Source organism: Pleurodeles waltl, chromosome 2_2, assembly GCF_031143425.1.
Source record: "Pleurodeles waltl isolate 20211129_DDA chromosome 2_2, aPleWal1.hap1.20221129, whole genome shotgun sequence".
Taxonomy (NCBI): Eukaryota; Metazoa; Chordata; class Amphibia; order Caudata; family Salamandridae; genus Pleurodeles; species Pleurodeles waltl.
This window is the reverse complement of record NC_090439.1, coordinates 824,262,472-824,287,701: the sequence shown is the minus strand read 5'-3', so window position 1 is coordinate 824,287,701 and position 25,230 is coordinate 824,262,472. Positions and strand designations below refer to the sequence as shown.

The 25,230-nt window shown below is 47.8% G+C and overlaps 1 protein-coding gene across 2 annotated transcripts in view; it reads right to left on the bottom strand.

Annotated features, from left to right (window-relative positions):
- Positions 1–19,208: 19,208 nt before the first annotated feature.
- OSGIN2 (oxidative stress induced growth inhibitor family member 2) overlaps positions 19,209–25,230 on the bottom strand; it is a 125,644-nt gene continuing 119,622 nt past the window's right edge. For both annotated transcript variants that reach the window (XM_069220447.1, XM_069220446.1), the window contains one exon: positions 19,209–20,543. In XM_069220447.1, coding sequence (XP_069076548.1) covers positions 19,508–20,543 — 1,036 coding nt within the window. In that variant the 3' untranslated portion in view covers positions 19,209–19,507. The remainder of the gene's footprint in view (positions 20,544–25,230) is intronic.

The window sequence follows — 25,230 nt, the reverse complement described above, 5'->3', positions numbered from 1 at the left end:
CAATAAATGAAGAACACACACTCAAATACCTAACTCCAGGCCAATAGTTTTTATAGAAAAATATATTTTCTTAATTTATTTTTAGAACCACAGGTTCAAGATTTGAAGTAAATACATAAAATGCAAGGCACTCCACACAGGTAAGTTAAGAACTTTGAATTAGAGCAATAGCATACACAGTTTTGGTTAAAATGGCAATAAGCCATTTTAAAAGTGGACACAGTGCAAAAATGAACAGTTCCTGGGGGAGATAAGTAATGGTTAGTTTGTCAGGTAAGTAAAGCACTTACAAGTCTCAGTTCCTGGGCATAGGCAGGCCACTGTTGGGGGTTCAAGGCAACCCCAAAGTTACCACACCAGCAGATCAGGGCCGGTCAGGTGCAGAGGTCAAAGAGGTGCCCAAAACACATAGGCGCCTATGGAGAACAGGGGTGCTCCAGTTCCAGTCTGCCAGCAGGTAAGTACCCGCGTCCTCAGGGAGAACACCAGGGGGGTTTTGTAGAGCACTGGGGGGGGACACAAGTACGCACACAAAACACACCCTCAGCGGCACAGGGGCAGCCGGGTGTAGTGTGCAAATCAGGTGTTGGGTTTTGTATTGGATTCAATGGAGGGACCCGGGGTCACTCTAGCAGTGCAGGCAGGGTACAGGGGGACTTCTCGGGCCAGCCACCGACTGGGCTAGGCAGAGGGTCCCCTTAGGGGTCACTCCTGCACTGAGGTTCAGTTCCTTCTGGTCCTGGCAGCTGCGGGTGCAGTGCTTGGTCCAGGCGTCTGGTTCCTTGTTACAGGCAGTCGCGGTCAGGGGGAGCCTCTGGATTCTCTATGTATGCGTCGCTGTGGGTGTCCAAGGGGGTCGTCTCAGGCTACTCACAGGGTCGCAGCCACCTGGGAGTCCTCCCTGTGGTGTTGGTTCTCTGGATCTCGAGCCGGGGGCATCGGGTGCAGAGGGTGAAGTCTCACGTTTCCGGCGGGAAGAGTGAGGTCTTTGAAAGTTGCAGAAAAGTTGCAATATTGTTGTTGTTTGTTAAGCAGAGCCGCTGCTCAGGGGAATTTCTTGTTCCTTAGGTTAGGGGCAGTCCTCTGAGGCTTCAGAGGTCGCTGGTCCCTGTTGTTGCAGTTTTTTGAGTCAGGAGACAGGCCGGTAGGGCTGAGGGCAAACCAGTTGTCGTCCCAGTCATCTCTGCAGGGCTTTCAGGTCAGCAGTCCTTCTTCTTGGTTCAGGTTGAAGGAATATGATTTCCTGGGTTCTGGGGTGTCCCTAAATACTAAATTTAGGGTTGTGTTTAGGTCTGGGGGGCAGTAGCCAATGGCTACTGTCCTGGAGGGTGGCTACACCCTCTTTGTGCCTCCTCCCTGAGGGGAGGGGGGCACATCCCTAATCCTATTGGGGGAATCATCCAAAACTAAGATGGAGGATTTCTAAAGGCAGGGGTCACCTCAGCTCAGGACACCTTTGGGGCTGACCTGACTGGTAGGTGACTCCTCCTTGTTTTTCTCATTATCCCCTCCAGCCTTGCCGCTAAAAGTGGGGGCAGTGGCGGGAAGGGCAGGCAACTCCACTAGCTGGGATGCCCTGTGACGCTGTAACAAAAGGGGTGAGCCTTTGAGGCTCACCTCCAGGTGTTACAGTTCCTGCAGGGGGAGGTGCGAAGCATCACCACCCAGTACAGGCTTTGTTCCTGGCCACAGAGTGACAAAGGCACTCTCCCCATGTGGCCAGCAACTCGTCTGGTTGTGGCAGGCTGGCAGAAGCTGGTCAGCCTAAAACTATTAGTCAGATTGGTATTCAGGGGGCATCTCTAAGATGCTCTCTGGGTGTTTTGTACAATAAATTCCACACTGGCATCAGTGTGCATTTATTGTGCTGAGAAGATTGATACCAAACTTACAAGATTTCAGTGTAGCCATTATGGAACTGTGGAGTTTGTGTTTGACAAACTCCCAGACCATATACTCTTATGGCTACCCTGCACTTAGAATCTCTAAGGTTTTGCTTAGACACTGTAGGGGCGTAGTGCTCATGCACCTATACCCTCACCTGTGGTATAATGCACCCTGCCTTAGGGCTGTGAGGCCTGCTAGAGGGGTGACTTACCTATGCCACAGGCAGTGTGAGGTTGGCATGGTACTCTGAGGGGAGTGCCATGTCGATTTAGTCATTTTCTCCCCACCAGCACACACAAGCTGTGAGGCAGTGTGCATGGGCTGAGTGAGGGGTCCCCAGGGTGGCGTAAGACATGCTGCAGCCCTTAGAGACCTTCCCTGGCATCAGGGCCCTTAGTACCAGGGGTACCATTTACCGGGGACTTATCTGAGTGCCAGGGCTGTGTCAATTGTGGAAGCAAAGGTACAGTTTAGGGAAAGAACACTGGTGCTGGGGCCTGGTTAGCAGGGTTCCAGCACACTTTCAATCATAAATGGCACCAGCAAAAGGCAAAATGTCAGGGGGTAACCATGCCAAGGAGGCATTTCCTTACAACTGGTTTATGGAAGAAGGGCACCTTCTGTGCCCTTCAAAGCATTTCCAGAGGCTGAGAGAGGCTACCCCTCCCCAACCTTTAACACTTATTTCCAAAGGGAGAGGGTGTAACACCCTCTCTCAGAGGAAATTCTTTGTTCTGCCTTCCTGGGCTGCCCAGACCCCAGGAGGGCAGAACCCTGTCTTCAGGGTGGCAGCAGCGTTAGCTGCAGAGAAAACCCCAGAGAGCTGGTTTGGCAGTACCCGGGGTCCATGGTGGAGCCCCGGGGATGCATGGGATTGGCACCCCAATACCAGATTTGGCATGGGGGGACAATGACATGATCTTAGACATGTTACATGGCCATATTCAGAGTTACCATTGTGAAGCTACATATAGGTATTGACCTATATGTAGTGCACGCGTGTAATGGTGTCCCCACACTCACAAAGTCCCGGGAAATTGCTCTGAACTATCTAGGGGCACCTTTGCTAGTGCAAGGGTGCCCTCACACTTAGTAACTTTGCACCTAACCTTCAGCAAGTGAAGGTTAGACATATAGGTGACTTATAAGTTACTTAAGTGCAGTGAAAATGGCTGTGAAATAATGTGTGTGTTATTTCACTCTGGCTGCAGTGGCAATCCTGTGTAAGATTTGTCTGAGCTCCCTATGGGTGGCAAAAGAAATGCTGCAGCCCTTAGGGATCTCCTGTAACCCCAATACCCTGGGTACCTAGGTACCATATACTAGGGAATTAGAAGGGTGTTCCAGTGTGCTAATTAGAATTGGTAAAAATGATCACTAGCTTATAGTGACAATTTTAAAGACAGAAAGAGCATAAGCACTGAGGTTCTGGTTAGCAGAGCCTCAGTGACACAGTTAGTCACTACACAGGTACACACATTCAGGCCACAAACTATGAGCACTGGGGTCCTGGCTAGCAGGATCCCAGTGAGACAGGCAAAAACAAACTTACATACATGTAAAAATGGGGGTAACATGCCAGGAAAGATGGTACTTTCCTACAAAGAGGGATAGAGGGGAAGGCGTAAAGGAGGCCTGAATTCCACTTGAGCGAGTGCTGCCTTGGAAACTCCAATGCGCAAAACAGCTGACATTGTGTGTTCTCTGCGGAGGTGAACAGATCTAACCAGGGCTCTCCCCACTGCTGAAAGAGACCTTGTGCCACCTCCGGATGGAGACGCCATTCGTGATTGACTGTGCGTCGACGGACGAGTTTGTCTGCCCTGGAGTTCAGGGAACCCACCAGATGTTGAACCATCAGGGTAATCCCCTGATGTTCCAGCCATATCCAGAGGCATAGTGCCTCCTGACAAAGGGTCCAGGACCCTACTCCACCCTGTTTGTTGGAGTACCACATGGCGGTAGTATTGTCCGTGAACACCTGCACCACTTTCCCTTTGAGAGAGGGAAGGAATGCTTTCAAAGCAAGCCTGATCGCCCGGAGCTCCAGCACATATATATGGAGACCCGATTCCGCCGGAGACCAGAAGCCTCTGATCTCCGCCTCTCCCATGTGGCAACCCCAACCCAGAAGTGACATATCTGTCACTATAGAGAGATCTGGATGGGGAAGGGAGAGGGATCTGCCGTGGACCCAAATCGGATTCGAAAGCCACCATTGCAGGTCTTTCGCAGTCTCCTCTGAGATCTGGACCATGTCGGAGAGATTCCCCTGATGCTGCGCCCACTGGAACTTCAGGTCCCACCGCAGAGCCCGCATATGCGCTCTGGCATGTGTCACTAGCACGATGCAAGAGGCCATGAGGCCCAGCAGCTTCAGAGTCAGTCTCACCAAAACCCAAGACCGAGGCTGAAAGATTGGAATCATAATCCGAATGTCTTGGACTCGCTTTTCGGGAGGATAAACCCGAAACTGCACTGTGTCCAGAACTGCTCCGATGAAAGGGAGCATCTGAGAGGGAGTCAGATGTGACTTTGGCACGCTTATAGTGAACCTCAGCGTGTGCAGGTGGTTCGCTGTAGTCTGACACCTTCCTGATTGCAAGTCCGCCTTCAACAGACAGTCATCGAGGTAGGGGAAGACTGAGACCTCTAACTTGCGCAGATGAGCTGCAGCCACCGCCATCAGTTTCGTGAACACCCGAGGGGCGCTGGTAAGGCCGAAGGAGAGCATGGTAACCTGAAAGTTCTCGTGACCTACCACGAATTGCAGGTAATGTCTGCGGGCAGGCAGGATGGGGTTCTGGAAATAAGCGTCCTGCAAGTCCAACGCTACCATCCAGTATCAGAAAAAAGCGGGAATAACAACCACAACCTACTTCTGGCACAGGGGCCTTTTCTATAGCTCCCTTGGCCAAGAGAGCCGTGACTTCCTTACGGAGAAGCGCCAAATGATCCTCCGGAAGATGATGGAACGATGGTGGCATGTGTGGTGGAGCAGTTTGTAAACGGAGGGAGTAGCCCTTCCTAATGATCTGCAAAACCCACCCGTCCGTGGTGATGTGTTCCCAGTGGGGCAGGTGATGGCGGATCCTGCCACCAACTGGGCGGGAGTGAGGGGACGGACTAGGAGGGTTTGGAGGCTGCAGTGGGGGCAGAGGTGGACTGGACAGACCTCTGGTTCCCTGTCCCCCCGGCCACGTGGGATTCCGCATCCTCGGCCACGCATAGGCTAACCAGCGTGTGTGGCAAGGTGGCTGGGTGGAGGATGCGACAGGGCGCCCCTGCAGTGTCCACAAAAGGGATGAAAAGTGGACTGTGGTGGGCCAGTGGCCGAGGAAAGACCAAGGGACCGAGCCGTAGCCCGGGAATACTTGAATCTCCCCAAGGTCGAGTTAGCTTTGTCTCCGAAGAGATGGGTGCCATCAAAGAGCATGTCCATGAGTGACTGTTGGACATCCTCCGAGAAACTAGAAGTGCATAACCAGGCATGGTGCCGTAAGGCCACTGTTGTTGCAACCGATCTGCCCAGAGAGTCAGTCGTATCCAGCCCACAACGGATTGTGAACTTCGCCGCGTCTCTCCCATCATTTACTGCTTGGGAGACGATAGCATGGGCCTCCTCCAGTAGCTGCGGCAGGACTTGCGCAACCATATCCCACAGGGAGTGGGTATAACGGCCCAAAAGGCATGCGGTGTTCACAGACCACAGGGATAGACTGGAGGAAGAAAACAACTTCTTGCCAAACTCTTCCAGCCTTTTGGATTCCCTATCCGGGGGTGCGGAAGGGAACGCACCTGAAGAAGAGGAAGCCTGGATTACAAGACTCTCAGACGTGGGGTGTTGGACAGGAATTTTGGGTCATTCGGAGCGGGCCGATGGCAGCAAGCGATAATCCTGTTCTCAGGAGCCCCTGTGTTGGGTTTGGACCATGTACCCAAAAGGACATCAGTGAGGGCCTCATTGAATGTTAAAAGGGGTTCTGAATTAGAAGCCCCAGGCTGAAGCACCTCCGTCAGGAGATTAGACCTGACTTCTACAGTAGGTAGTGCAAGGCCGGGGGTCTCAGCTGACCCTACTGACCACCATACCATAAGTTGCTCCCTCCGCCATAGCCATGGTAGGAGGAGATAGCATGCCAGCGTCAGGAGAAGTATTCAGACCACTGGCTTTGTCCAAATCTTGTGCCCAGTCCATAGCAGGGTCATCCTGGTATTCATAAGGGTCCAGGGACCCCTGCAATTCCTCCCCATAGGAAAAAGGTTCCGAATCCGACCTGGGGCGAATAGGCCCCACTGAAGCCGAAGGCGGCGTTGGCCGACGCCGCTCAGACTCCAAGTCGTCGGGGATAAGAATTGGGTCGATGTCGATAGTGGGCACTACCGACACCGGGAGCGTCGATAATCGACCTGGTACCGGGGAAGGTGTCGAAGGTGCGACTGGCGCTGGTGCGGATCCTCCCACGGATTCAGAGGTGATCTTGGTGGTCGGGGCCAAAGCCGTCGGCGCGGAAACCGAAAGCCCCTCTGCCAAACCTCTTGGGCCCGAAGGCGCCGTATTGGGGATGGCCCGCCCAAAGATGAGGCGCATGGCCTCGTAAAACTCTTTCAGTTGGGCGGGGTCTAGGTAGACCTCCAGTAGCCATTGACTAATATCTGCTATGTAAGTATGGTAGAACTCGGCTGGGGAGCCATTGCTACCCGGCGCCTTCCCCCGGGAGTATTGTAATTGTGTGCCTGACTACCTCAAGCGTGATATTATCATCCAAGTTCTGTACCGCCTGCTCTCCAACTTGCAGTAGTGCAAGAGATTCCCAAAACTCTATCACCCTTACAGGATTCCTCTCCCTGAGTGCAGAATAAACTTGTTTCAAGTGGGTTTGAAGTGTGTCTATCATAGCAGTTTGCGTATTGGCATCCACCCCAGTAGAGGTCTTAAGATGCACAATGGGGGGGGTGGGGTGGAATCTCTCGTCGTAATATCCAGGCCAGTAGGTGACCCGAACTATCTCCATTTCTATGCAACAACTTGCAATATGATTTCAAAGTATAACACTCAAGTATCTCCCCCACCGACATCACCTTTCGCTGCAATTCAGTTTCCACCGCGATTCCCATCCTACCTTCCGGTGGTAACCATTGACATGCTGCCAATTCTCTCTCTACATGGAGGATATCCGCCTGTAGTGTCTTACGAATCCCACATACCAGTCCCACACAGCGTCCCTAAGGACTGCCTTCATTTCTTCCCATTCCGTGGCCCAACTCTGTGTACCGAGCCAGGTATCCACAAAGTAATGTTGCAGTGCTTCGGCCAATGTTTCCTTCCTGTGCCCATCTTGACAGTTAGGGAACCTCTAGGTATTAGGGAACCTATTGCTAGTACCCCATTCAAATGCACATACCACTGGAGCATGGTCAGACAAATATCAAGAAAGTTGTGCCACATTCAGCGCTCCTGGGATCATATGTTCCGACATCAATATACAGAGTAATCTACTATATGTGCTGTAGGTCTGTGAGTGGCATGTCTATTCCCACCTCCCGGAGTGCAACTTTCTCCATATGTCTCTCAGTCCCTGTTGCACCATCATGTCCACCAGCTGCGCTGTCATCCTAGGTTTAGTATTTTGCAGGGGAGGGTGGTGATCCAGACCTCTGTCCATTGCACAGTTAAAGCCTACCAACCAGAACATTTTGACATCTATTGCTGGTGTGACTACTGTCCTACTTGTATCAAAAAATGAACCATCATCCACATTTGGTCAATATAAGTTTACAAAAGCCACGTCTATTCAGTCTAGTCAACCCTGCAGGAACAAGTATCAGCCCTCAACATCAGCTTCCATGTAGTTCAAAAAGTTTTGCGGTGTCCGTGGACATTTCGTGTAGTCCGGGTAAATTGCAATATTTTGCCCTTCATATTATGGAGTAAGATAGTCTCTAGCCACTCTGAGGATGGCATCTCTGTAATTGAGGAGTACGGTTATGAAGGCCCATGGATGGGCTCCCGGCAGGGGCCTGGCAGCCAGCACCCTATGTTTCCTGTCTATCACAAATTGTGTCGAGAGCCCTGCTGGCGTCAGCTCCGCTCGTACCCAGGTCTCAAGCAACTGTTCAGTTGATTGCCCTTCCACTCCCTCATGGAATCGCAGGAGGTGGACGTTGTTCCGCCTGGAGCGGCCTTCTGCAGCCCAAGCTTTACTTTCCAGCTCTGCCGTCACTTTAGTCACTTGTGTCATCTGTTGCTTCAGTTGCCTTACTTCCATTTGCAAGGATGTTACATTCGTTTCTGGTTGTGACACTTTGTCAGTTACCTTGCGCAGCCCTGCCCTGAGTAGATGGACTTCTATGGAGATGCCTGCTATCTGTCCCTCCAGTGCTACATGCGATCCCTGTATGGCCTCCATTTGTGCTGCCCTCAAGGGTTCCTCCTGCTCTTCCATGGACGTCTCTAAGGGCCTCTTGAGTCACTGCGTGGCCTGTTGCGGTGTTGTATGTTGGGTAATGGTGTAGCCTGAGGCTGCCTGTGTGCCCGATCTTTCCCCATATCTCTCTTCATTCTGGTCGCTGATCTGGGTCACCTCTATCTCTGGCAGTTGCGACCAGTATGTTCTCTTAGTGGGGCTGCACTGTTCCTGTGATGCCGGGTCTCACAAGTGCCTGTGCCCTGCAGATGACCCAGTGTCCCACCAGGATTATAATATGCCCCAGGGAACTTCAGTGGTCAGCAAAGCGACCCCTCCCAGGCAGCGCTAGGTGGTCTATGGCTTGTGTAAAATGCCACCACACCTGCATATCTGCTCGCTAGGCTTTTTTCTCCACAGGGCCAGCTTCATCACTTCTTCTGGCAGGGCACTGTGCAATACCCTGAGGGTCTCCAAGCCTGGCTAGTGGCCACCAGACCCCTCGATCATACAAAAATAAGGTGGGAGGGCTACCGCCACTTCTGTCTTCAAGCAGCCCACAATGTCTGCTCCTCAGGCCCACCAACAGGCAGGCAGTCCCCTCGGAGTAACCTTCAGGCCCACCCCTCTCTCCCACTGATTTCGGGCCTTTCACACCCTCCTTGCCACTTTCTTCCCTGGCTGGACCAGCACTGCCTCACACTCTGGTCGAAGTTTCCCCTGCAGGCCCCTTGCCTTCACCACCGGGCCTCAGTGGGGCAGCCCGCTCCGCTCTCCATAGGGTCCCTTGCAAAGCTGCACTCCGACAGTCCAGCCCCAACTGCCTTGGGGGGCTCCAACAAGCCTCCGCAACCCTCACTGTCCTTGAGCAGGATCCAGTTGACCCCTCCGTTTCCAGAGTCTGCAGCCATCTCTAACTCTGGAGTATAGGCCTGCTGCTCCTACAGCTAGGCCTAGTCGAAGCCTCTGCTGACTAAGATCCTCTCACTCCCCTTTCGCTGCTCCTGTGTTTTTATCAGGGTGGGTTTTCCAACATCTCATGGGCGTTGGTCCTCCCGCCCTGGCTGCTGCTCCCTCGCAGGCCTTCCAACTCACTCACTAGACTACCGGTGAGGCAGCCTGCTCAATGCCACAGTATTCCCCGAGCCCGATACAGGCTGCCAACGACCGGCGTCCGACGACAACGCAAGCACTCAGGGGGCCCGGGCCGTCACCGCTTCCTTCACTGGCCCTGGGAAAGATCTAGAAGTTGCCTCTTCACCTGTCGGATCCCCCAATGGCACTCTGTGCCTCCAATCTGCAGGCCCGTTCACCGCAGGCAGCCAAGTCTCCACCAGAGACTGTACGTTACTACGTTACGTCGGGGCACGAATCAGCCCCGCCACTGTATCAGTAGTGTTTTTCAAGTGCACTCCAACAGGTAAGAGTGCCTTTACATACAGGATATGCAGGTTACGGAGGTCCACTGCTGGAGCTCCCTAGGAACGTGTCATGTTGCTGAATAACCCTCCTTCCCCCCACAAATTGCCAACAATGTTGGATGGGGATGGGAAATGGATCCCATGTTTTGAGAAGAACATTGCAGGAATAAACCTAGCAATAGGCAATGTCAAAGATCAATACAAAGAAGTCCAAAGCTAGCCCATAAGAAGACTGAAGAAAAAGGGCACCACTACAGATGGTCACATTGCACGCCACATGCAGGGAGTAGGGGGTATACAGGTGACTTCTGAGCACGTTAGGATCACTAAACAACGTTCAGGTGTGACACGCCTCTCCTTTATAAATCGCCCCATGTACGTGTAGGTCGAAGAACACCGCCTGCACCGATGATACCCCTGTGCGCACACCAGGATACTGGAGGGCTGGTGGCACCCACAGAGCACTAGTTAATAACTAAAATCACCAACATGCTAACAAGATCACTCAGAAAAATGCTTTACTGCCGTAGCCCTAGTCAGGCACAGAGAGGAGGGGAAGGGAGCCTAACAACCTATGACAATAACCCATTTTTTTCAAATTAGATACCCGAAAAGGGCAGAAGCTCCTAAGAAATATTTGGCAACGACATAAAAAATGCAATGTTTTCAAAAATAACAAACCAAACCTAGCTCTTATCCAAAAGGGCTGCGATCGAACCTCCAAGTGCACCATCTTTACAGCAGACCATCACTTTTTTAACGGCCACATCAATACTCCCACCAGGATTCAGAACTACAAACTGCACTAAGAACTTTTTTTTTTACTGTTAAAACTAAGAAAACACCATCACCAGAGGACTACAGACATCTTCCCCAGACTCATCTCAAGACGCACAATGTTCTATAATTTATGTATCGTTGTACATTTGTATACCATCTGTTTACTAGGGATGCTGCGGCATTCATTCAGTGCCAAGTAGTGGCCTAGTCTAATGGAGTCTATTCAGAAATTGTCACTGTGCTTGCGTAGGGACCTCTTCCATGTCACCTACAATTACACCACACCTAACACTATAATTCTACATGCACTACACAGCGCCCTTTTACACAACACATGGTATCAGCAAATGACCTCCGAGACATCAGACGGGTCATGTTACGTCTATTCACTGATACCGCATGCAATAAGCGCAGACAGGCTTCTCTTGTCCCAAGAGGTATCCCCTGAAAAAGCAAAATGCCTTCTCCACCTATACCTGTGTAGGATTAGGGACAAGATACAACCCAACAGAGTAGAACCCCATAGGGTAGTAGTGAATCTGACCTGATACGAGACCAATCCTACAGCACTGTACCTTAATACCGAGCCTAGCGATATTCAAACTGAGGTAGACAGGATGCTCAGGAAGGGCACCATAGGCGAGAATACGGTTTGACCCCGAGACTTTCCAGAAAAGAGATTCTTGGAGGTAGAAACCACCAAATCAATGCACAACCACATCTGCTCCTGATTCCACCTGTGTTCCCAGGGTGGCCCTTAGAGTATGTCAGGCTGTCTGTTATAATAACAAATGGAGCCCAGACATGAAGTTCCAGCGTAGGGCCACCCACCTCGAAGATATGAAGGGAAATGAGTCTCAGAGGGGAGGGTTCAATAACAGCATAGATACCTCATGTCAAGAAATCTGGGATTCTGAGATAGATATACATGGATAGAAGGGAAGGTGCAACCTCTAATTGTACGGAAACTCATACTGTATCCCTTGTGTTTCAGAGACAAAGGAACAATTCCACTGGGAACAAATTAAAATGATGGCACAATCCTGCACATTCCAGACATGCAATGGGGCACCATCCACACTGATGGACACTTACTAGCAATGCTGCAAGTTTGCCTACACTCAGCTCATCCCCAGAAGGCATGGTCCCTGCTCCCTCATCACCATACACACCCCAACCCTGGTCATTCTTGAGGAAAATTTGTCAGAGTTGTACCAACACTCGCTAAGAAAGAGAATGACTCTGCTGCATCAGGTTTGAGAAAAAAGAACTACTGATTTTTTGGCTGGGCTCAGTACAAGGACATCCCAGAAGGATTCAGGCTGTTCTCTGACACACAAGTATAAGCAGGTGGGTCCATACCCTTTTTCACCCTGCAGACAAAAGCGAATGCTCGCTGGTTACAGATGACCAGGTGGGAAATGCTCAAGATGATGAACAGCACTGAGCTCGAATTTAATTCGATCAAGGAAGAACTGAGAGACAACCGCCGCATGGTGATACAACATCAATATGTGCTGTAACTTAACAGCTGCAATGGAGGGAGGGGTGTGCTCTAAGATCGGCGCCTTCTGCTGCACATTTATACCAAGCAATGACATGGACTACAGAACTCTGACTCTTGCCATCCAAGCACTGCACCATTTACAAAAAGACATGAATGAGGATGAAGGTGTCCCTGAGCAAGAGTAGTTCACAAACTGGTTCTCCTGGCTCCCACAGTGGCAGACCGGACTTTGCATGTCATTTTTGCCCATTATCATGATATTATTGTTTTTGTGTAGTTTCCTGCAAGTGGGAGTTTCCTGTCTGGAAAAATGCAGTCCTCAAATTGGGTAGAATGCAAGTAGCTGAGTAAGTAGAACAATAATGTGACTGTCATGAAGTATGGGTTAGATCGTGTAGTTGAAAATTCAACTAGAGGGAGGTGTTAATATTGGAAAAATATATGTAGATATACACATGAGAGGTTTACATATAAAAATGAAATCTCATCACTATTGCTGAATTCACCCTCCATGAAATCTCCACCAGCCCCGACTCAAAAGTATGTGGTCAGGCAGGATGTGAGACCTAGGCCTGAGGTTACAGATTGACATGTCACAAGTGCGACAGCATGTAGCAGGCAGACAAACGAGCGAACAGGAAATTCAGGTCAGTCCCACAGATAGGTGCAGCAACACCAAAATGGTCCTACAAGATTAGCCCCAATTAAACACACATGGTCAGACGGGTGCGCATGTTCCCAAACACCATAAAGTCAGATGCTACAAGTAGTTGGGAACACTTAGCCAATAAGAACACAGCACACACAGCAACATGCAGCAATCATGCGCCCCTCATGCTGGATATCTGGACATGTTATCCATTGGCCCTCATTGTGTCCATGCAAGGTCAGGGGACACCAGTATTTGTTATCAGGGCCTTATTTATGATTCCAAGACAACTGCTCACATTCTTGACCACAAAAGGAATGTTTAAATTGTTTTATGGTATTCAGAGAAATGTATAAAACACCGCTCAGATCAATTGTACCTTCAGACAGTCCCCAGACTCCGGTTCTGTAACAGTTCCCACAGCTGCAATGTTTAATTAAACAAAATGTCTCTGCTTTGCCAAATGCCTTGTCTTTTGTTTTTTCAAGGTAAACTCATATTCAAGCAACATTCCCCATGGCGAAAAATTAGGCCACTTGCCTGGTCAGGCTTCAGGGGAAGTTTCTCATGTGGGCTGATTAAAATCTCCAGGAACATGAAGGACCAAGGTTGCTTGACTCAGGTTGGCGCCAATAGAAGGAGGGTCATGGATACCTGCTGCATGTTTTTCACTACATTTGGAATGAGTGGGAGAGGAGCAAGAGCATACGCAAATATCCCAGACCAGTTCATCCATGGTGCATTGTCTATGAACTGTGGCTGTGTGTACTTGGAAGGGAAGCTTTAGAATTTTATGTTTTGGGGGGTGAGAAATAGTTCATTGGTCAAGGCACACTACTTAATGAAGCGTGTGGAGGACTTGTGAGTTCAGTTCCTATTTGCAGGCTTGTTTTCACAAGTCTAAAAATTGTTGTTCTTACCCAGCTAATGCTCTGCTAACAGATGTATGTAGATGTATATGTGAATAGCCCAATATCAAATCTCCAGTGCAAATGCAAGTATCTGGAGGAGTGAGTGTCCCGCTTTTTCTGGATGTAGCATGTGGTCCCCATGTTGTCTGTCCTTACAAAGAATGTTTTACCTGGGAATAACATTAGGAAAGCTGTTAGGGCCAGATGGGAGGCTAAGAGCTCCTTGTAGTTGATGTGATAGTGAGTTAGGCATCCATAGTTTGGGTCATCTGTGGAAGGGGGTCAATAAAAGGCCTTATGAGCAAAAGAATGTCATTGTTCCATCACAGGACAGCATCCTGAGTTTTGGCCATTACTAACACTAGGTCCTCCCACTGACCCTTAGCTTGTGGCCATTACCTCACAAGTCACTCTTGAAGTGGAGGCATCTGCAGCCTGGCATGCAGCACTATCGCAATGCAAGAAGCCATCATTCTGAACAACATCATAATCATCCTTATAGTAAAAGGACATCCTGTCTAAAAACGAGGCAGCAGTTTTTGAATGCCATTACCCTCTCTTGGTTGGGGCATGCTTTCCCCAGGGTGTCAGAGTTTAGGATGGACGATAGGAAGGGATGGATCTGTTGGGGCAGGAGAAGGGACTTTTAGGCTCTGATGGTGAATTCTAATTTTAGGAGTAAGGTCACCACTGTTTTAGTGTTCTTGGCATTGTTATTGCTGCTGCTCTTAATCAGCGGTTCTTCTACATATGTAAATTGTAAATGATGTTCCTATGCAGATGTATGGCCCCCACAGCTATGCCTTTTGTGATGGCCTAGGAGGCATAATGGCTCTGAACGGTAAAACGCTGAATTAATAGTGCTGTCCACTAACCACAGAACAAAGGTATGGGTGGAAGTCAGAATAAAATTGAACGTGGAGGTGGTGTGCTTTAATTACTGCGCTGCCAAGATATCACGTTGGCAGACCGGAGGTATGATGTTCAGAAGATGTTCATGTGAACGTGCTCTGACAGGATGTTTTGGTACAGTGGCCAAAGGTTTAGAGATGGCCAGAAGGCCTTGTCCTTTTTAGGTGTTAAGAAGTTGAGGATTATACTTCTTTGCCACACTCATATGAGAGCACCAGCTTGATGGCTTCTTTGGCTAGAAGTACCTGCACCACCTCCTTGAGCAGCAATATATGATCTGGCGTCAGGGTGTGTTGTTAAGGCAAAATGTTTGGTTGCAATGTGTGAAACTCTAAGCAGTGCCCCTACTGCACTACGTAGTGCGAAACTCTAAGCAGCACCCCTACCACACTACAGACAGTCCCATCTGCCTGAGGTAATTGCTTCCCACTGGGGGGAGAAAACCCCCCAGTCTTCGCACAGCAGGTGTTGTTTGATTGGGTGGGATGGAAAGAGAATCATTGTTTTGAAGCTGAGGCACTCCAGTTGGATGCTCCTTACCCCTTGCCTTGCCTGAGAGCTCTGTGTCCTGAAAGAATGGATTTTACCGATGGTAGCCCTGTCACTGAATGGATGCTGGTGCTTTGCATCTGTTTCTACATTGGTGGAATGCTGCTTATAAAAGATGGATCATGGTGTCGAGGACCTGAAGGCACCTATCGACTTGCCAATGTCTGTGTTTCTGTTGATTTTTTCTAGCGTGTCATCATCGTGGGGGTAAAAGAGATCGCTCTCTCAAAAACCATGTTAAAAAGGTGAAGTTGCAATTCTAGCCAGCAACTGGAGATCCAGCCCCAACCATAGTAGTGTAGGAGGATGCAGATGTTAATATCTCTCGGAGCAGTGCCTGCAGGAAACAGGCAGCATGTAATGTTTGCATTAAATATGGTTTTCTCCTCTGCTGCCAGCTCCTCTCCTTTCCTCCTCTGTGCCTTAGGGAGGGATTTGATGAGGTCTTCTTTTCCTTTCAGGAATGCCTGTAATAGCGGGAGAGCAGGTCTAATGCATTTGCAATGCACCAGTGTGCAGCAACCCCCTGCCACATACTTGCCAACAACATCTAGCCACTTGCTCTCTTTGTCAGGCGGAAGGGCATCACCTGTTTCCTGCACGGGTACAACCAGTGAGTTAGATTTGAAGTTGAATATAGATATATACTGGTGTCTGGAGCAGGTTGAACTTCTCTCTACCCTTTAAATGACAGCTTGAGTCTTCACTGACTCCTAAAGATTACTAGTGACAGATCTTATCCATGCCTTTGAACATGAGGAGGAAGTTCACTAATCACTCAATCTCTGACAGAGCTTCCATGCAGAAATTGTCCTTCTCATGGACAACACCCAGCTTTACCTTGTGATGGTAGGCGGCCCTCTGGATTACTGCATGAGAAGCAATGGTGTCATCATGTGGGTAGGGTTTAGTGGGGTATGGGTCTAGGTCAGGAGCATTGGTGGGTCCACGTTGTAATTCTCCCATTGGTCATCCCTTTCTGTTGGCACTAAGGGCTCAAACTTTGGTCATGAGGGTGGAAAAGACTGCCACCACATGTATCAGTGTAGGGTGATTCAGGAGGGGATGGTGGAGAGTGAGAGTTTGGAGGGGTGTGAGGACATGTAGGTAATAGTGGTGAAGGAGAACACCTAGGTGTGTGGGTAGGTGGTAGATGGGTCATGGCAGTGCCCCTAACCCTTTTGAGCCGTGGAGGTGCAAGAGGCTCAAAGAGGCTTCCTTAAAGGCTAACATGATTTTTTAAAGTACAGAAGGATATTTTATGGGATTAGGAACAGGGGGATTAGCATACATATTCTCTGTACAGGGGAGGATAAATATTTTCTTTTGCCTCCAGTCAGAAACCTATTGCAGCTGTATGGACTCTGTGGTGTCGGATCTCAGCACTGAGAATTCCGTTGGTGTCAAGGCTGCACTAGACAGGCCTTTCGGAGTGGACTTCAGCTCCGAAGCTGGGTGTTCAGTGTCTCATGGCATTGACTGGAGGTGTGGCTTGAAACGTTTTGTTGAGGCACGCTCAGCATTGAGGGATGTAGAAGTGTCGGCTGCCGGAGCTAGACTGAAAGGTGCCTTTTCAGTCTGATCTCGGAACTAGATGTCTGATTCTTTCAGAAGCAGTGCTCTGCCTCAGTCTGGGGTTGCTTTGGGGATCAAGGTGACATACCATGCCATGTCAGGGCACTAGGAGTAGACCGGGTCATTGGATCCACATGCATGGGGGCTTAGCATTCAACCTTCTTCTGTTTGACATTGGAGGCTTCAGAGTACACCATCTCTCGGATCTTGCCCCTCCTTGGGCGTCTGGACAGGCCTGCTTCTTCCCCCTTGGTTTTGAATAGATATTCTGGCCGTCAGACGTTGGGGGGTTCAGGCGAGCCTTGGCATTGCAATCTGTGATTCATCCAACACCTATCTTGTTAGTGGCGGAATGATCAGCAGGAATTACATAGTGCCTCACCATCCGTCTAGATACAGAGGCTGCACACACTATGGGGGGTCCTACAATGAGGTAGCTGGCATTGCACCTTGGGCAAAAATGAAAAGGTCTCTTTTCAAAAATACCCCGCACAGTCATTCTCTCATATACGACCTGAAATATGTTGAAGTCTTGTCTATGCCATTTGTAGGTAGGGATGTGCAATGGAAATGCATCAAGAAGTAGTAAAATGTGGTGTGTCGAAAGAAGGTGATGAGGTATCAATGAAGAGTTCTCCAAGCAGGCACAGGATATGCAACAATTGTTTTTGAAGTTGTTGGCTGGTCCCAAAGAATTTAAAGAACAAACTGGTCTCGGAGCTGGAACTCGAAGGTTTGAACCCGAAGGCAGACTAAATAATCTGAAATGGAGTCTTTGTCCTGGTGCATGGTGGACTAAAGGGAGGAGTCATGCCACGTTTTAAGACTTGAAACTATTTCCAAGTAAAACAAGTTGCAAACATCCAAACGCAACAGTAGATCACATGCAAAACATGTGCATCTACACCCATACAAGTTGAGGTCACCTATATACATTATTTGTAAATGCACAAAAATAAAAAAGAAACATTACACTGGCAGAGAAGGTAGATGGCAAAATACACTCACTGATACTGTCAAAGAACGTTGCATAATTTTTCCAGAGAGAACATATATGGTAGCATTTAGTTTAATTGTATTGAACCATTTTACTATATAATCACAATCTCACCCTACCAGTATAAGTGATATCCATTAAGAAGCTCTGGTGCTGATTTTTTGTCGTAAGGTGAACATTAACTCAAAGGCAGTTCGTTCCGCGATATTATCGGGCATTACGCCGGATTTGAGGCGGGGTTCTCACAATGTTCTTGAACCATATATGCGGATTGTTGCAATTACTAAGTAATAAAGAGTGCACTCTGTTTTTTGTGGCTGGGTTGTAAGTGTCTCTACTTGCTCATGGCACTTAGAAAAAGTAGATTGTACCAGCCAGTCTACACCATGACAGATATTTGTGCTCAGAAGTAAATAGGCGCTAATGCAACAATCATTGGCAAAAACAATGGTCTCAGCAGCAAGTATTCGCATAGTCAATGATTTTTTTGTTGTTAAATAGCCACACTCAATGCATGTGCAGACTAGTAGTACATCTTTAAATTGGTCTGTTAAAATATTACAAATGCAGTCAAAGATGGACTTCTGTGAATATGCGCTTATGCACAGGGTCTGCTTGAATACATTTGTAATAGTTGAACAAACCTATTCAAAGACAGAGGAAGTGCATGCATTCACAGTGCCATCTTTGAATGAATTTGTAATATTCTAACAAACCTTTACAGGCACTTCCATAGTGGATGCTCGCAAATCCTAGCAGCCAACCCTCTTGGCAGCCATCTTTGAATGGGCTTGTTAAAAAAAACAAAAAAAAACATTTCTTGTTGCCCGCTGCCCATGCTTACACGTCTGTGAACTTGCAGGCAGCCATCCTCGAAATGTGTAAAAGGCCTTTTAAATTGGACATCCACAAATAGTGCAGCGGGAGAAAAACGTTTTACAAAATGAAGTGGGAAGGGGCAGTGAAAGTCGCAAGGAGCTGGAGGGGAGCAGCAGAGAAGCAAGTGTGGGAGAGTGGTGATATAAGAAAAAGCAGGATGGGAGGGCAGGGGTGTAACAGAAAACTGGGGGTAAGGTGAAAGCAACTAGGCTAGCCAAGGGCAAAGTGAAGGGCAATCATCACGTGGGGAGAGAGCAAGAAAACACATGGACTTCCCTGGAGTGCTTAAAGAAAAGAAGAAAAAAAAAAACACATTCCCTGAATACCAGTTATGTCAACAATGGAAGGATAGAAGTCAACCATTAAGAATACCGTTGGATTGAAATGTTCCTGGGTGGGCCAAACACAAGAATAAATAGGAAAGTTATTGACTTAAGAGAAGACAACTGAGATAAACAAATATATCCATTTAATCATGAGCAAAGGACTGACACAAAATCCACTCTATGTACAGCTAAAACTACAGGTCTGGACAGCAGATATATAAGCCGTCTGTAACCAAGGCCTAAAAAGGGGAATCCAAAAAAACGCTGATGGAGAGGAAATAAAACTTTAAAGCACCATATCCTCTCTCATAATATATTTGATATGGATTAATAATACAGTTCGCTCCCTGTGTGGCATTCTAAAAAAAAGATAGAATAATTGCATCGGGGAAATGAAGGTTTAAGAGGCTCTTTAAAAAACAGGTTTATTTTCTGCCAACATACTTTACTTTTCAGAATTTATATTATGTTTCAGTGGAGTAAAATACAAAATTAAAAGTCAACGTTAGTGAATTTGCTTCATGGTTTTTCGCATGGGATGCTCCTTCTATGAACTAAAAGTGCAGCTTTTTAAAAGCGTTCCCGTTGCCAGGCAACAGAGCTAATAACAAACTTCTGTACTGCAGCAGTTTAAACCAATTAAATTAGCATTCACTGAGAACACTTACTACAGGCTAAGCATGTAGAAAGCACAGGTTGCTTGACCTTTAGGCAATACCGTCCACATCCTCTCTCTCAACATTGAGAAGTTTCTTCTTGTTCTGCCTTACCTTCAGGCATCGGGTGATGCCCAGCGCCCCACCCTTCAAGAATCGTATAAAATTGTCCCCAACCAAGGGGCCCAAGGCAAATAGGTTTGGCTCCTTTGTGGCTTCATATGTGTAAGGGTTGATATGAACAGGGTTTCCTTTGCAAGAGATTGGCTGATTTGGTATATGACCTATACTTCGCCCTTGCTCTTTAAGAAAAAACAGATTAGGGTGAGATCCTATCAATATTAAGGCAGCACAGATTTTCAAAATCTTCAAGCCAGAGGCACCCTGCAACATACACTTCTTATCTGGCATTAAGGAAAGCACACAGTGCTCTGGATAGCTGATGTACGTCGAATGCAGATGAGTAGCAGTGGTGTACGACTGAGTGCACATCATGTGATAGACCTTGTGGTACTCTGGATATAGGTTTTTTGGAAGTTGCTTGAATATAAGATTGGAGTCATTGGCATTTCTGCGGAAAACGTGCATTACAGGCAGTTTATTGTTGTAGGCACACAGTACAGCATCAGCTGCAGTGAGTCCAGCTCCTACAATCAAGACATGGTCGGTGTTGCCACACAACTTCCCTTTGCTAATGGCAACTTCAAACTCATTCAAAGAGTGGTAGACAAAAGGCAAATCTTCTCCCTCAACATCTAGTCTGGCAGGAGAATCAAACGTTCCAGTGGCCAGGGCCACACTCTCAGCAAAGAGGCAGAATGGCAAGTGAGACCCATCGGCTGCTCTTTGGTAACCACACACTTCCCAGTTCCTCTTGATCAGAGACTCAGACTCTGCTTCAGGGTCAATTTGCAGGGTTTGTGGAGGAGGGATTTCAGGCTGGTCGTCTTCCTGGTTCCGACAAAGTTTTGTAACAGAGGTGATGTATGTGTTTTCAACAAAGTTCCTTTGCAGTCCCATCACTTTTACATACTGCTTGTAGTATGAAGCTATTTCTTCTGGAGTGGCTCGGTCACTCTTTATGTTTCTAGAAGGGAAAAAGAAGCATCAGGCGTGCAGAACAAGAAGTTCAAATGGGTTTACATTTTAAAACTAAAATCAAAGGCAAACACAATTCGAACAGATTAGCCAATCTTTTTCCAGGATACTTTCCGGATCTAGATTCACAAACTCTATCATTTTACTAAGAAATATTGGATTCCGGATGACAACTTCTACAACCAGCCAGTGGTAACTTTATTTATATAATTTCTATGTACGTATTGTATTGTGTTAATGAATGATTACCTATTGAAGTAATCAGACCTCGGAAAACACACTAATGCTAGATCAGTTAATAACAATGTCGGCCCAGCAGGTACACATATCACAGGTGCAACCATATCGCACTCTGGGAAATCTGTGACATACTAAATGAAAGCCTGGCTCCGTAATTGCCTACTCAGTTTGTAAGTTTATGCCAAGTGTATGACTGGCAGAGCTGAAGGGGTTTTAGGTGGCTTGAGTTTTCACAGAAATTGAGATATATGTGAGTCCCTCTCAATACAACTCACCTCCCTGCCCCAATTTCAATGGTCATAATCCCCACGCTATAGTTTTGCCGCGAAGAAGTCACCCTGTCTACTAACAAGGGAATACATTGTTTAGTTCTCTGCAACTGTGTTAGACACTAGGGATGTTTGAAAATTAAAAATCATCACAGTGTCACTGACAGAAGGAGCTGAAGGGGAACGTGTCTTGATCTTGGTAGAGCGGGTACCAACTATACGTTTAAGGACTCACAGACTACAATGGGGTGGGAATTGAAAGCAGCCCTGGAAATCTATTAATAGGAGCATACTTCACCAAGACTGAAATGGCACCAAGAAAGTTCAACTGGCTGCACTGCGGATGGCTGTGGTCAGGGAACATTTGACAACACAATACGCCATATATTTATTGGGGGGTAGGCAATAGTCTAATACTTTAGCAACAGTTAGGAAGAGAATTTAGGAAATACTCCAATACTTGTGGTTCAGAACTACGCGGGAGCATTATATCAACTAAAGCAACTCCTGTATTTACTTGTTCGAACGTGCAATAAAATGCATCCTCTTTCTTCCTTGTTCCTTTCTTTGTTCAAGAGGAGGGATAGCTTTAATAAAGATCTGACATCATATTTTCTCTGAAAAAAAATCAATTGTACTAGGGCAACTCTCTCACGAGTACACTCTATTCCTTTCCTTACACGAGAAATGAAACCTGAAAATCAAGAGAATTAGCTGGAATAGCTTCTCTTTTACCTGTCATAATCTGTTTGCTCAGGCAATTAAATGTTTTTCATGTAAATTTCCTTTTAGATTCATCCCCTTTATTGATTTTATTACAAGAAAAAGTAATTTCTGACAAACTCTCGTGCAGAAACATGGCTGATGAGAAATGAGACAGGTATAGATAGTCACAGAATGATACATAGAAAAATATATAGAATACACATTTAGATTAGCCATAAACTATGAGAGATCAGGGGTCAGAGGTCAAAGGTCAGCGAGCCATTTGGGAAGTAAATTCTATGCCTGGAGTTTCACAGGGAGGGCAAACCAGCCCCTAGGTCCAAGTACGTTGTAGGAACTTAATCAGAGGAGGGCACAGTGTGGTTAAGAAGACTGCAGCTGGCTGAGTACAGTCTTCAAAAGGTGTGGGGGGTATACTCTGAAAGACATGGAGGAAAATACAAAAGAGATCTGGTGTCTACTGTATCAAAACCAGTTTGGTGAGACTGTACCATGTTCGATGGTCGACAGCAAACCAGCTTGGTGTTGGTAGGGAAAAAAGGGTGAATATCTGGTAAGACAGCACTGCACTGGTGATGCCAAGGGAGGCAATAGTTGCTCGCATGGTGCGAGGGCAGATCATGCTTTATACTACTGTTAAAGGTGAGAGGAGATTTTAGTTGAGGTGACAAGTATATCGGCAGCCTCAAAGGAGGTGAAAAAAAGCCTGTAGAGATTTGAATAGAATGGAGGATGAAGGACAGTGGTTGATCTGATTGAATACTCGGAGTTCAAGCATTTTCGGGATGGAGAACTGAAAGACAAGTAGATAGCTGGGCAAAGAGGCGTGATAAGCGCTGTTTTTATCAGAGAAGACAGTGTCTAAAGATAGGCAGGATTGTTTCAGCATATGATTGGCACTGTTAGAAATGGGGTCTTTGGTTGACAGTCAGGTTACCCCCTGTTCAAGCAAGGACCCTCACTCTAGTTAGGATAAAAGAGAATCACCCTCAGCTAACCCCTGCTTACCCCCTTGGTAGCTTGGCAGAGCAGTAGGCTTAACCTCAGAGTGCTGGGCGTAAAGTATTTGTACCAACACACACAGTAACTTAATGAAAACACTACAAAATGACACAACACCAGTTTAGAAAAATAGGAAATATTTATCTAGACAAAACAAGACCAAAACGACAAAAATCCAACATACACAAGTCAAGTTATGATTTTTTAAAGGTTTAAAATAAAAAGAGTCTTTAGGTAGTTGTAACAACACACTAGCGCTGCTAGCGTGTAAATGTACCTGGTTTGCGTCAAAAATAACCCCGCACGGGCGGTGTGCGTCGAAAATAACCCTGCACGGTTATATGCGTCGAAAACAACTCGGCACGGCGATGCGCGTCGAAACAGCCAGCCACGCGACGGTCCGAAAGTCCCGCGGCGCAGGTTGCGATCTCTCAGCCTTCGTCAGCGATGCTGCGCGTCGTTTCTCCTGCTCCGGGCGTCGATTCTCCGGTCGCGTTTCCTGCGGCGTCGTTTCTCAGCTGCGGAGCCGGCGTCGCGTCGATTTCTCAGCCGCGATCGGATTCGCGTCGATCTTTTCTCCGCACGGCGCTCGGTGCGTGTATTTTTGTCCTTAGGCTGCCAGCCTCTCCTTTCAGGGTCCCAGGAACTGGAAGGGCACCACAGAGCAGAGTAGGGGTCTCTCCAGAGACTCCAGGTGCTGGCAGGAAGAAGTCTTTGCTATCCCTGAGACTTCAACAACAGGAGGCAAGCTCTACATCAAGCCCTTGGAGATTTCTTCTTCAAGATGGAAGGCACACAAAGTCCAGTCTTTGCCCTCTTACTCTGGCAGAAGCAGCACTGCAGGAAAGCTCCACAAAGCACAGTCACAGGCAGGGCAGCACTTGTTCCTCAGCGATCAGCTCTTCTCCAGGCAGAGGTTCCCCTTGATTCCAGAAGTGTTTCTAAAGTTTGTAAGTTTGGGTGCCCTTCTTATACCCATTTTAGTCTTTGAAGTCACCTTTCTTCAAAGGGGACTCACACCTTCTTGTGAAATCCTGCCTTGCCCAGGCAAGGCCTCAGACACACACCAGGGGGCTGGAGACAGCATTGTCAGAGGCAGGCACAGTCCTTTCAGATGAGAGTGACCACTCCACCCCTCCCTCCTAGCAGAGATGGCTAATCAGGAAATGCAGATCACACCCCAGCTCCCTTTGTGTCACTGTCTGGTGTGAGGTGAAAAACAACCCAACTGTCAAACTGACCCAGACAGGGAATCCACAAACAAGGCAGAGTCACAGAATGGTTTAAGCAAGAAAATGCTCACTTTCTAAAAGTGGCATTTTCAAACGCACAATCTCAAAATCAACTTTACTAAAAGATGTATTTTTAAATTGTGAGTTCAGGGATCCCAAACTCCACCTGTCCATCTACTCTCTAGGGGAATCTACACTTTAATCATATTTAAAGGTAGCCCCCATATTATCCTATGAGAGAGAGACAGACCTTGCAACAGTGAAAACGAAATTGGCAGTTTTTCACTGTCAGGACATATAAACCACATTACTATATGTCCTACCTTATCCATACACTGCACCCTGCCCTTGGGGCTACCTAGGGCCTACCTTAGGGGTGCCTTACATGTAAGAAAAGGGAAGGTTTAGGCCTGGCAAGTGGGTACACTTGCCAAGTCGAATTTACAGTGTAAAAATACACACACAGACACTGCAGTGGCAGGTCTGAGACATGATTACAGAACTACTTATGTGGGTGGCACAACCAGTGCTGCAGGCCCACTAGTAGTATTTGATTTACAGGCCCTGGCACCTCTAGTGCACATTACTAGGGACTTACTAGTAATTCAAATATGCCAATCATGGATGAACCACTTACATACAATTTAAACAGGAGAGCATATGCACTTTAGCACTGGTTAGCAGTGGTAAAGTGCTCAGAGTTGAAAAGCCAACAGCAACATGTCAGAAAAATATAGGAGGCAGGAGGCAAAAAAGTCTGGGGATGACCCTGCATAAGCAAAAGTCCAACACGACCCCCTACCAGCCTAAAGCCAGGGGAGAACAATCAATACCTTGATGTACTTCCCTGATTGGGGCGATAGAACAAGGACCCAGGCCCACAACAGCAGGGGCATGTTCCAGTTCTACGCCTTCCTGACTCCAGTTGGATCCCTCTGTCCATACTCTCAGGGCCCACTAAGCTAACCCATGGGGAACCCTTCTCCACATCTACAGACACCATCTGTGCAACACCTAACTTTACTTTGCTCACAGATGTATTGCAATGGGCAGATAGTACCACCAGGGCCAACACAATGGTGTTGCCCACTCCACCCCTGGGGTGTGACTTTCGTCCTTCCCCCCCCAGGGGCAACTCTGTCCACCAGGACAGCAAGCCACAGTGTCCCCAGACAACTGTCAGGGATGAGAGCCCGACCTCAGGCCT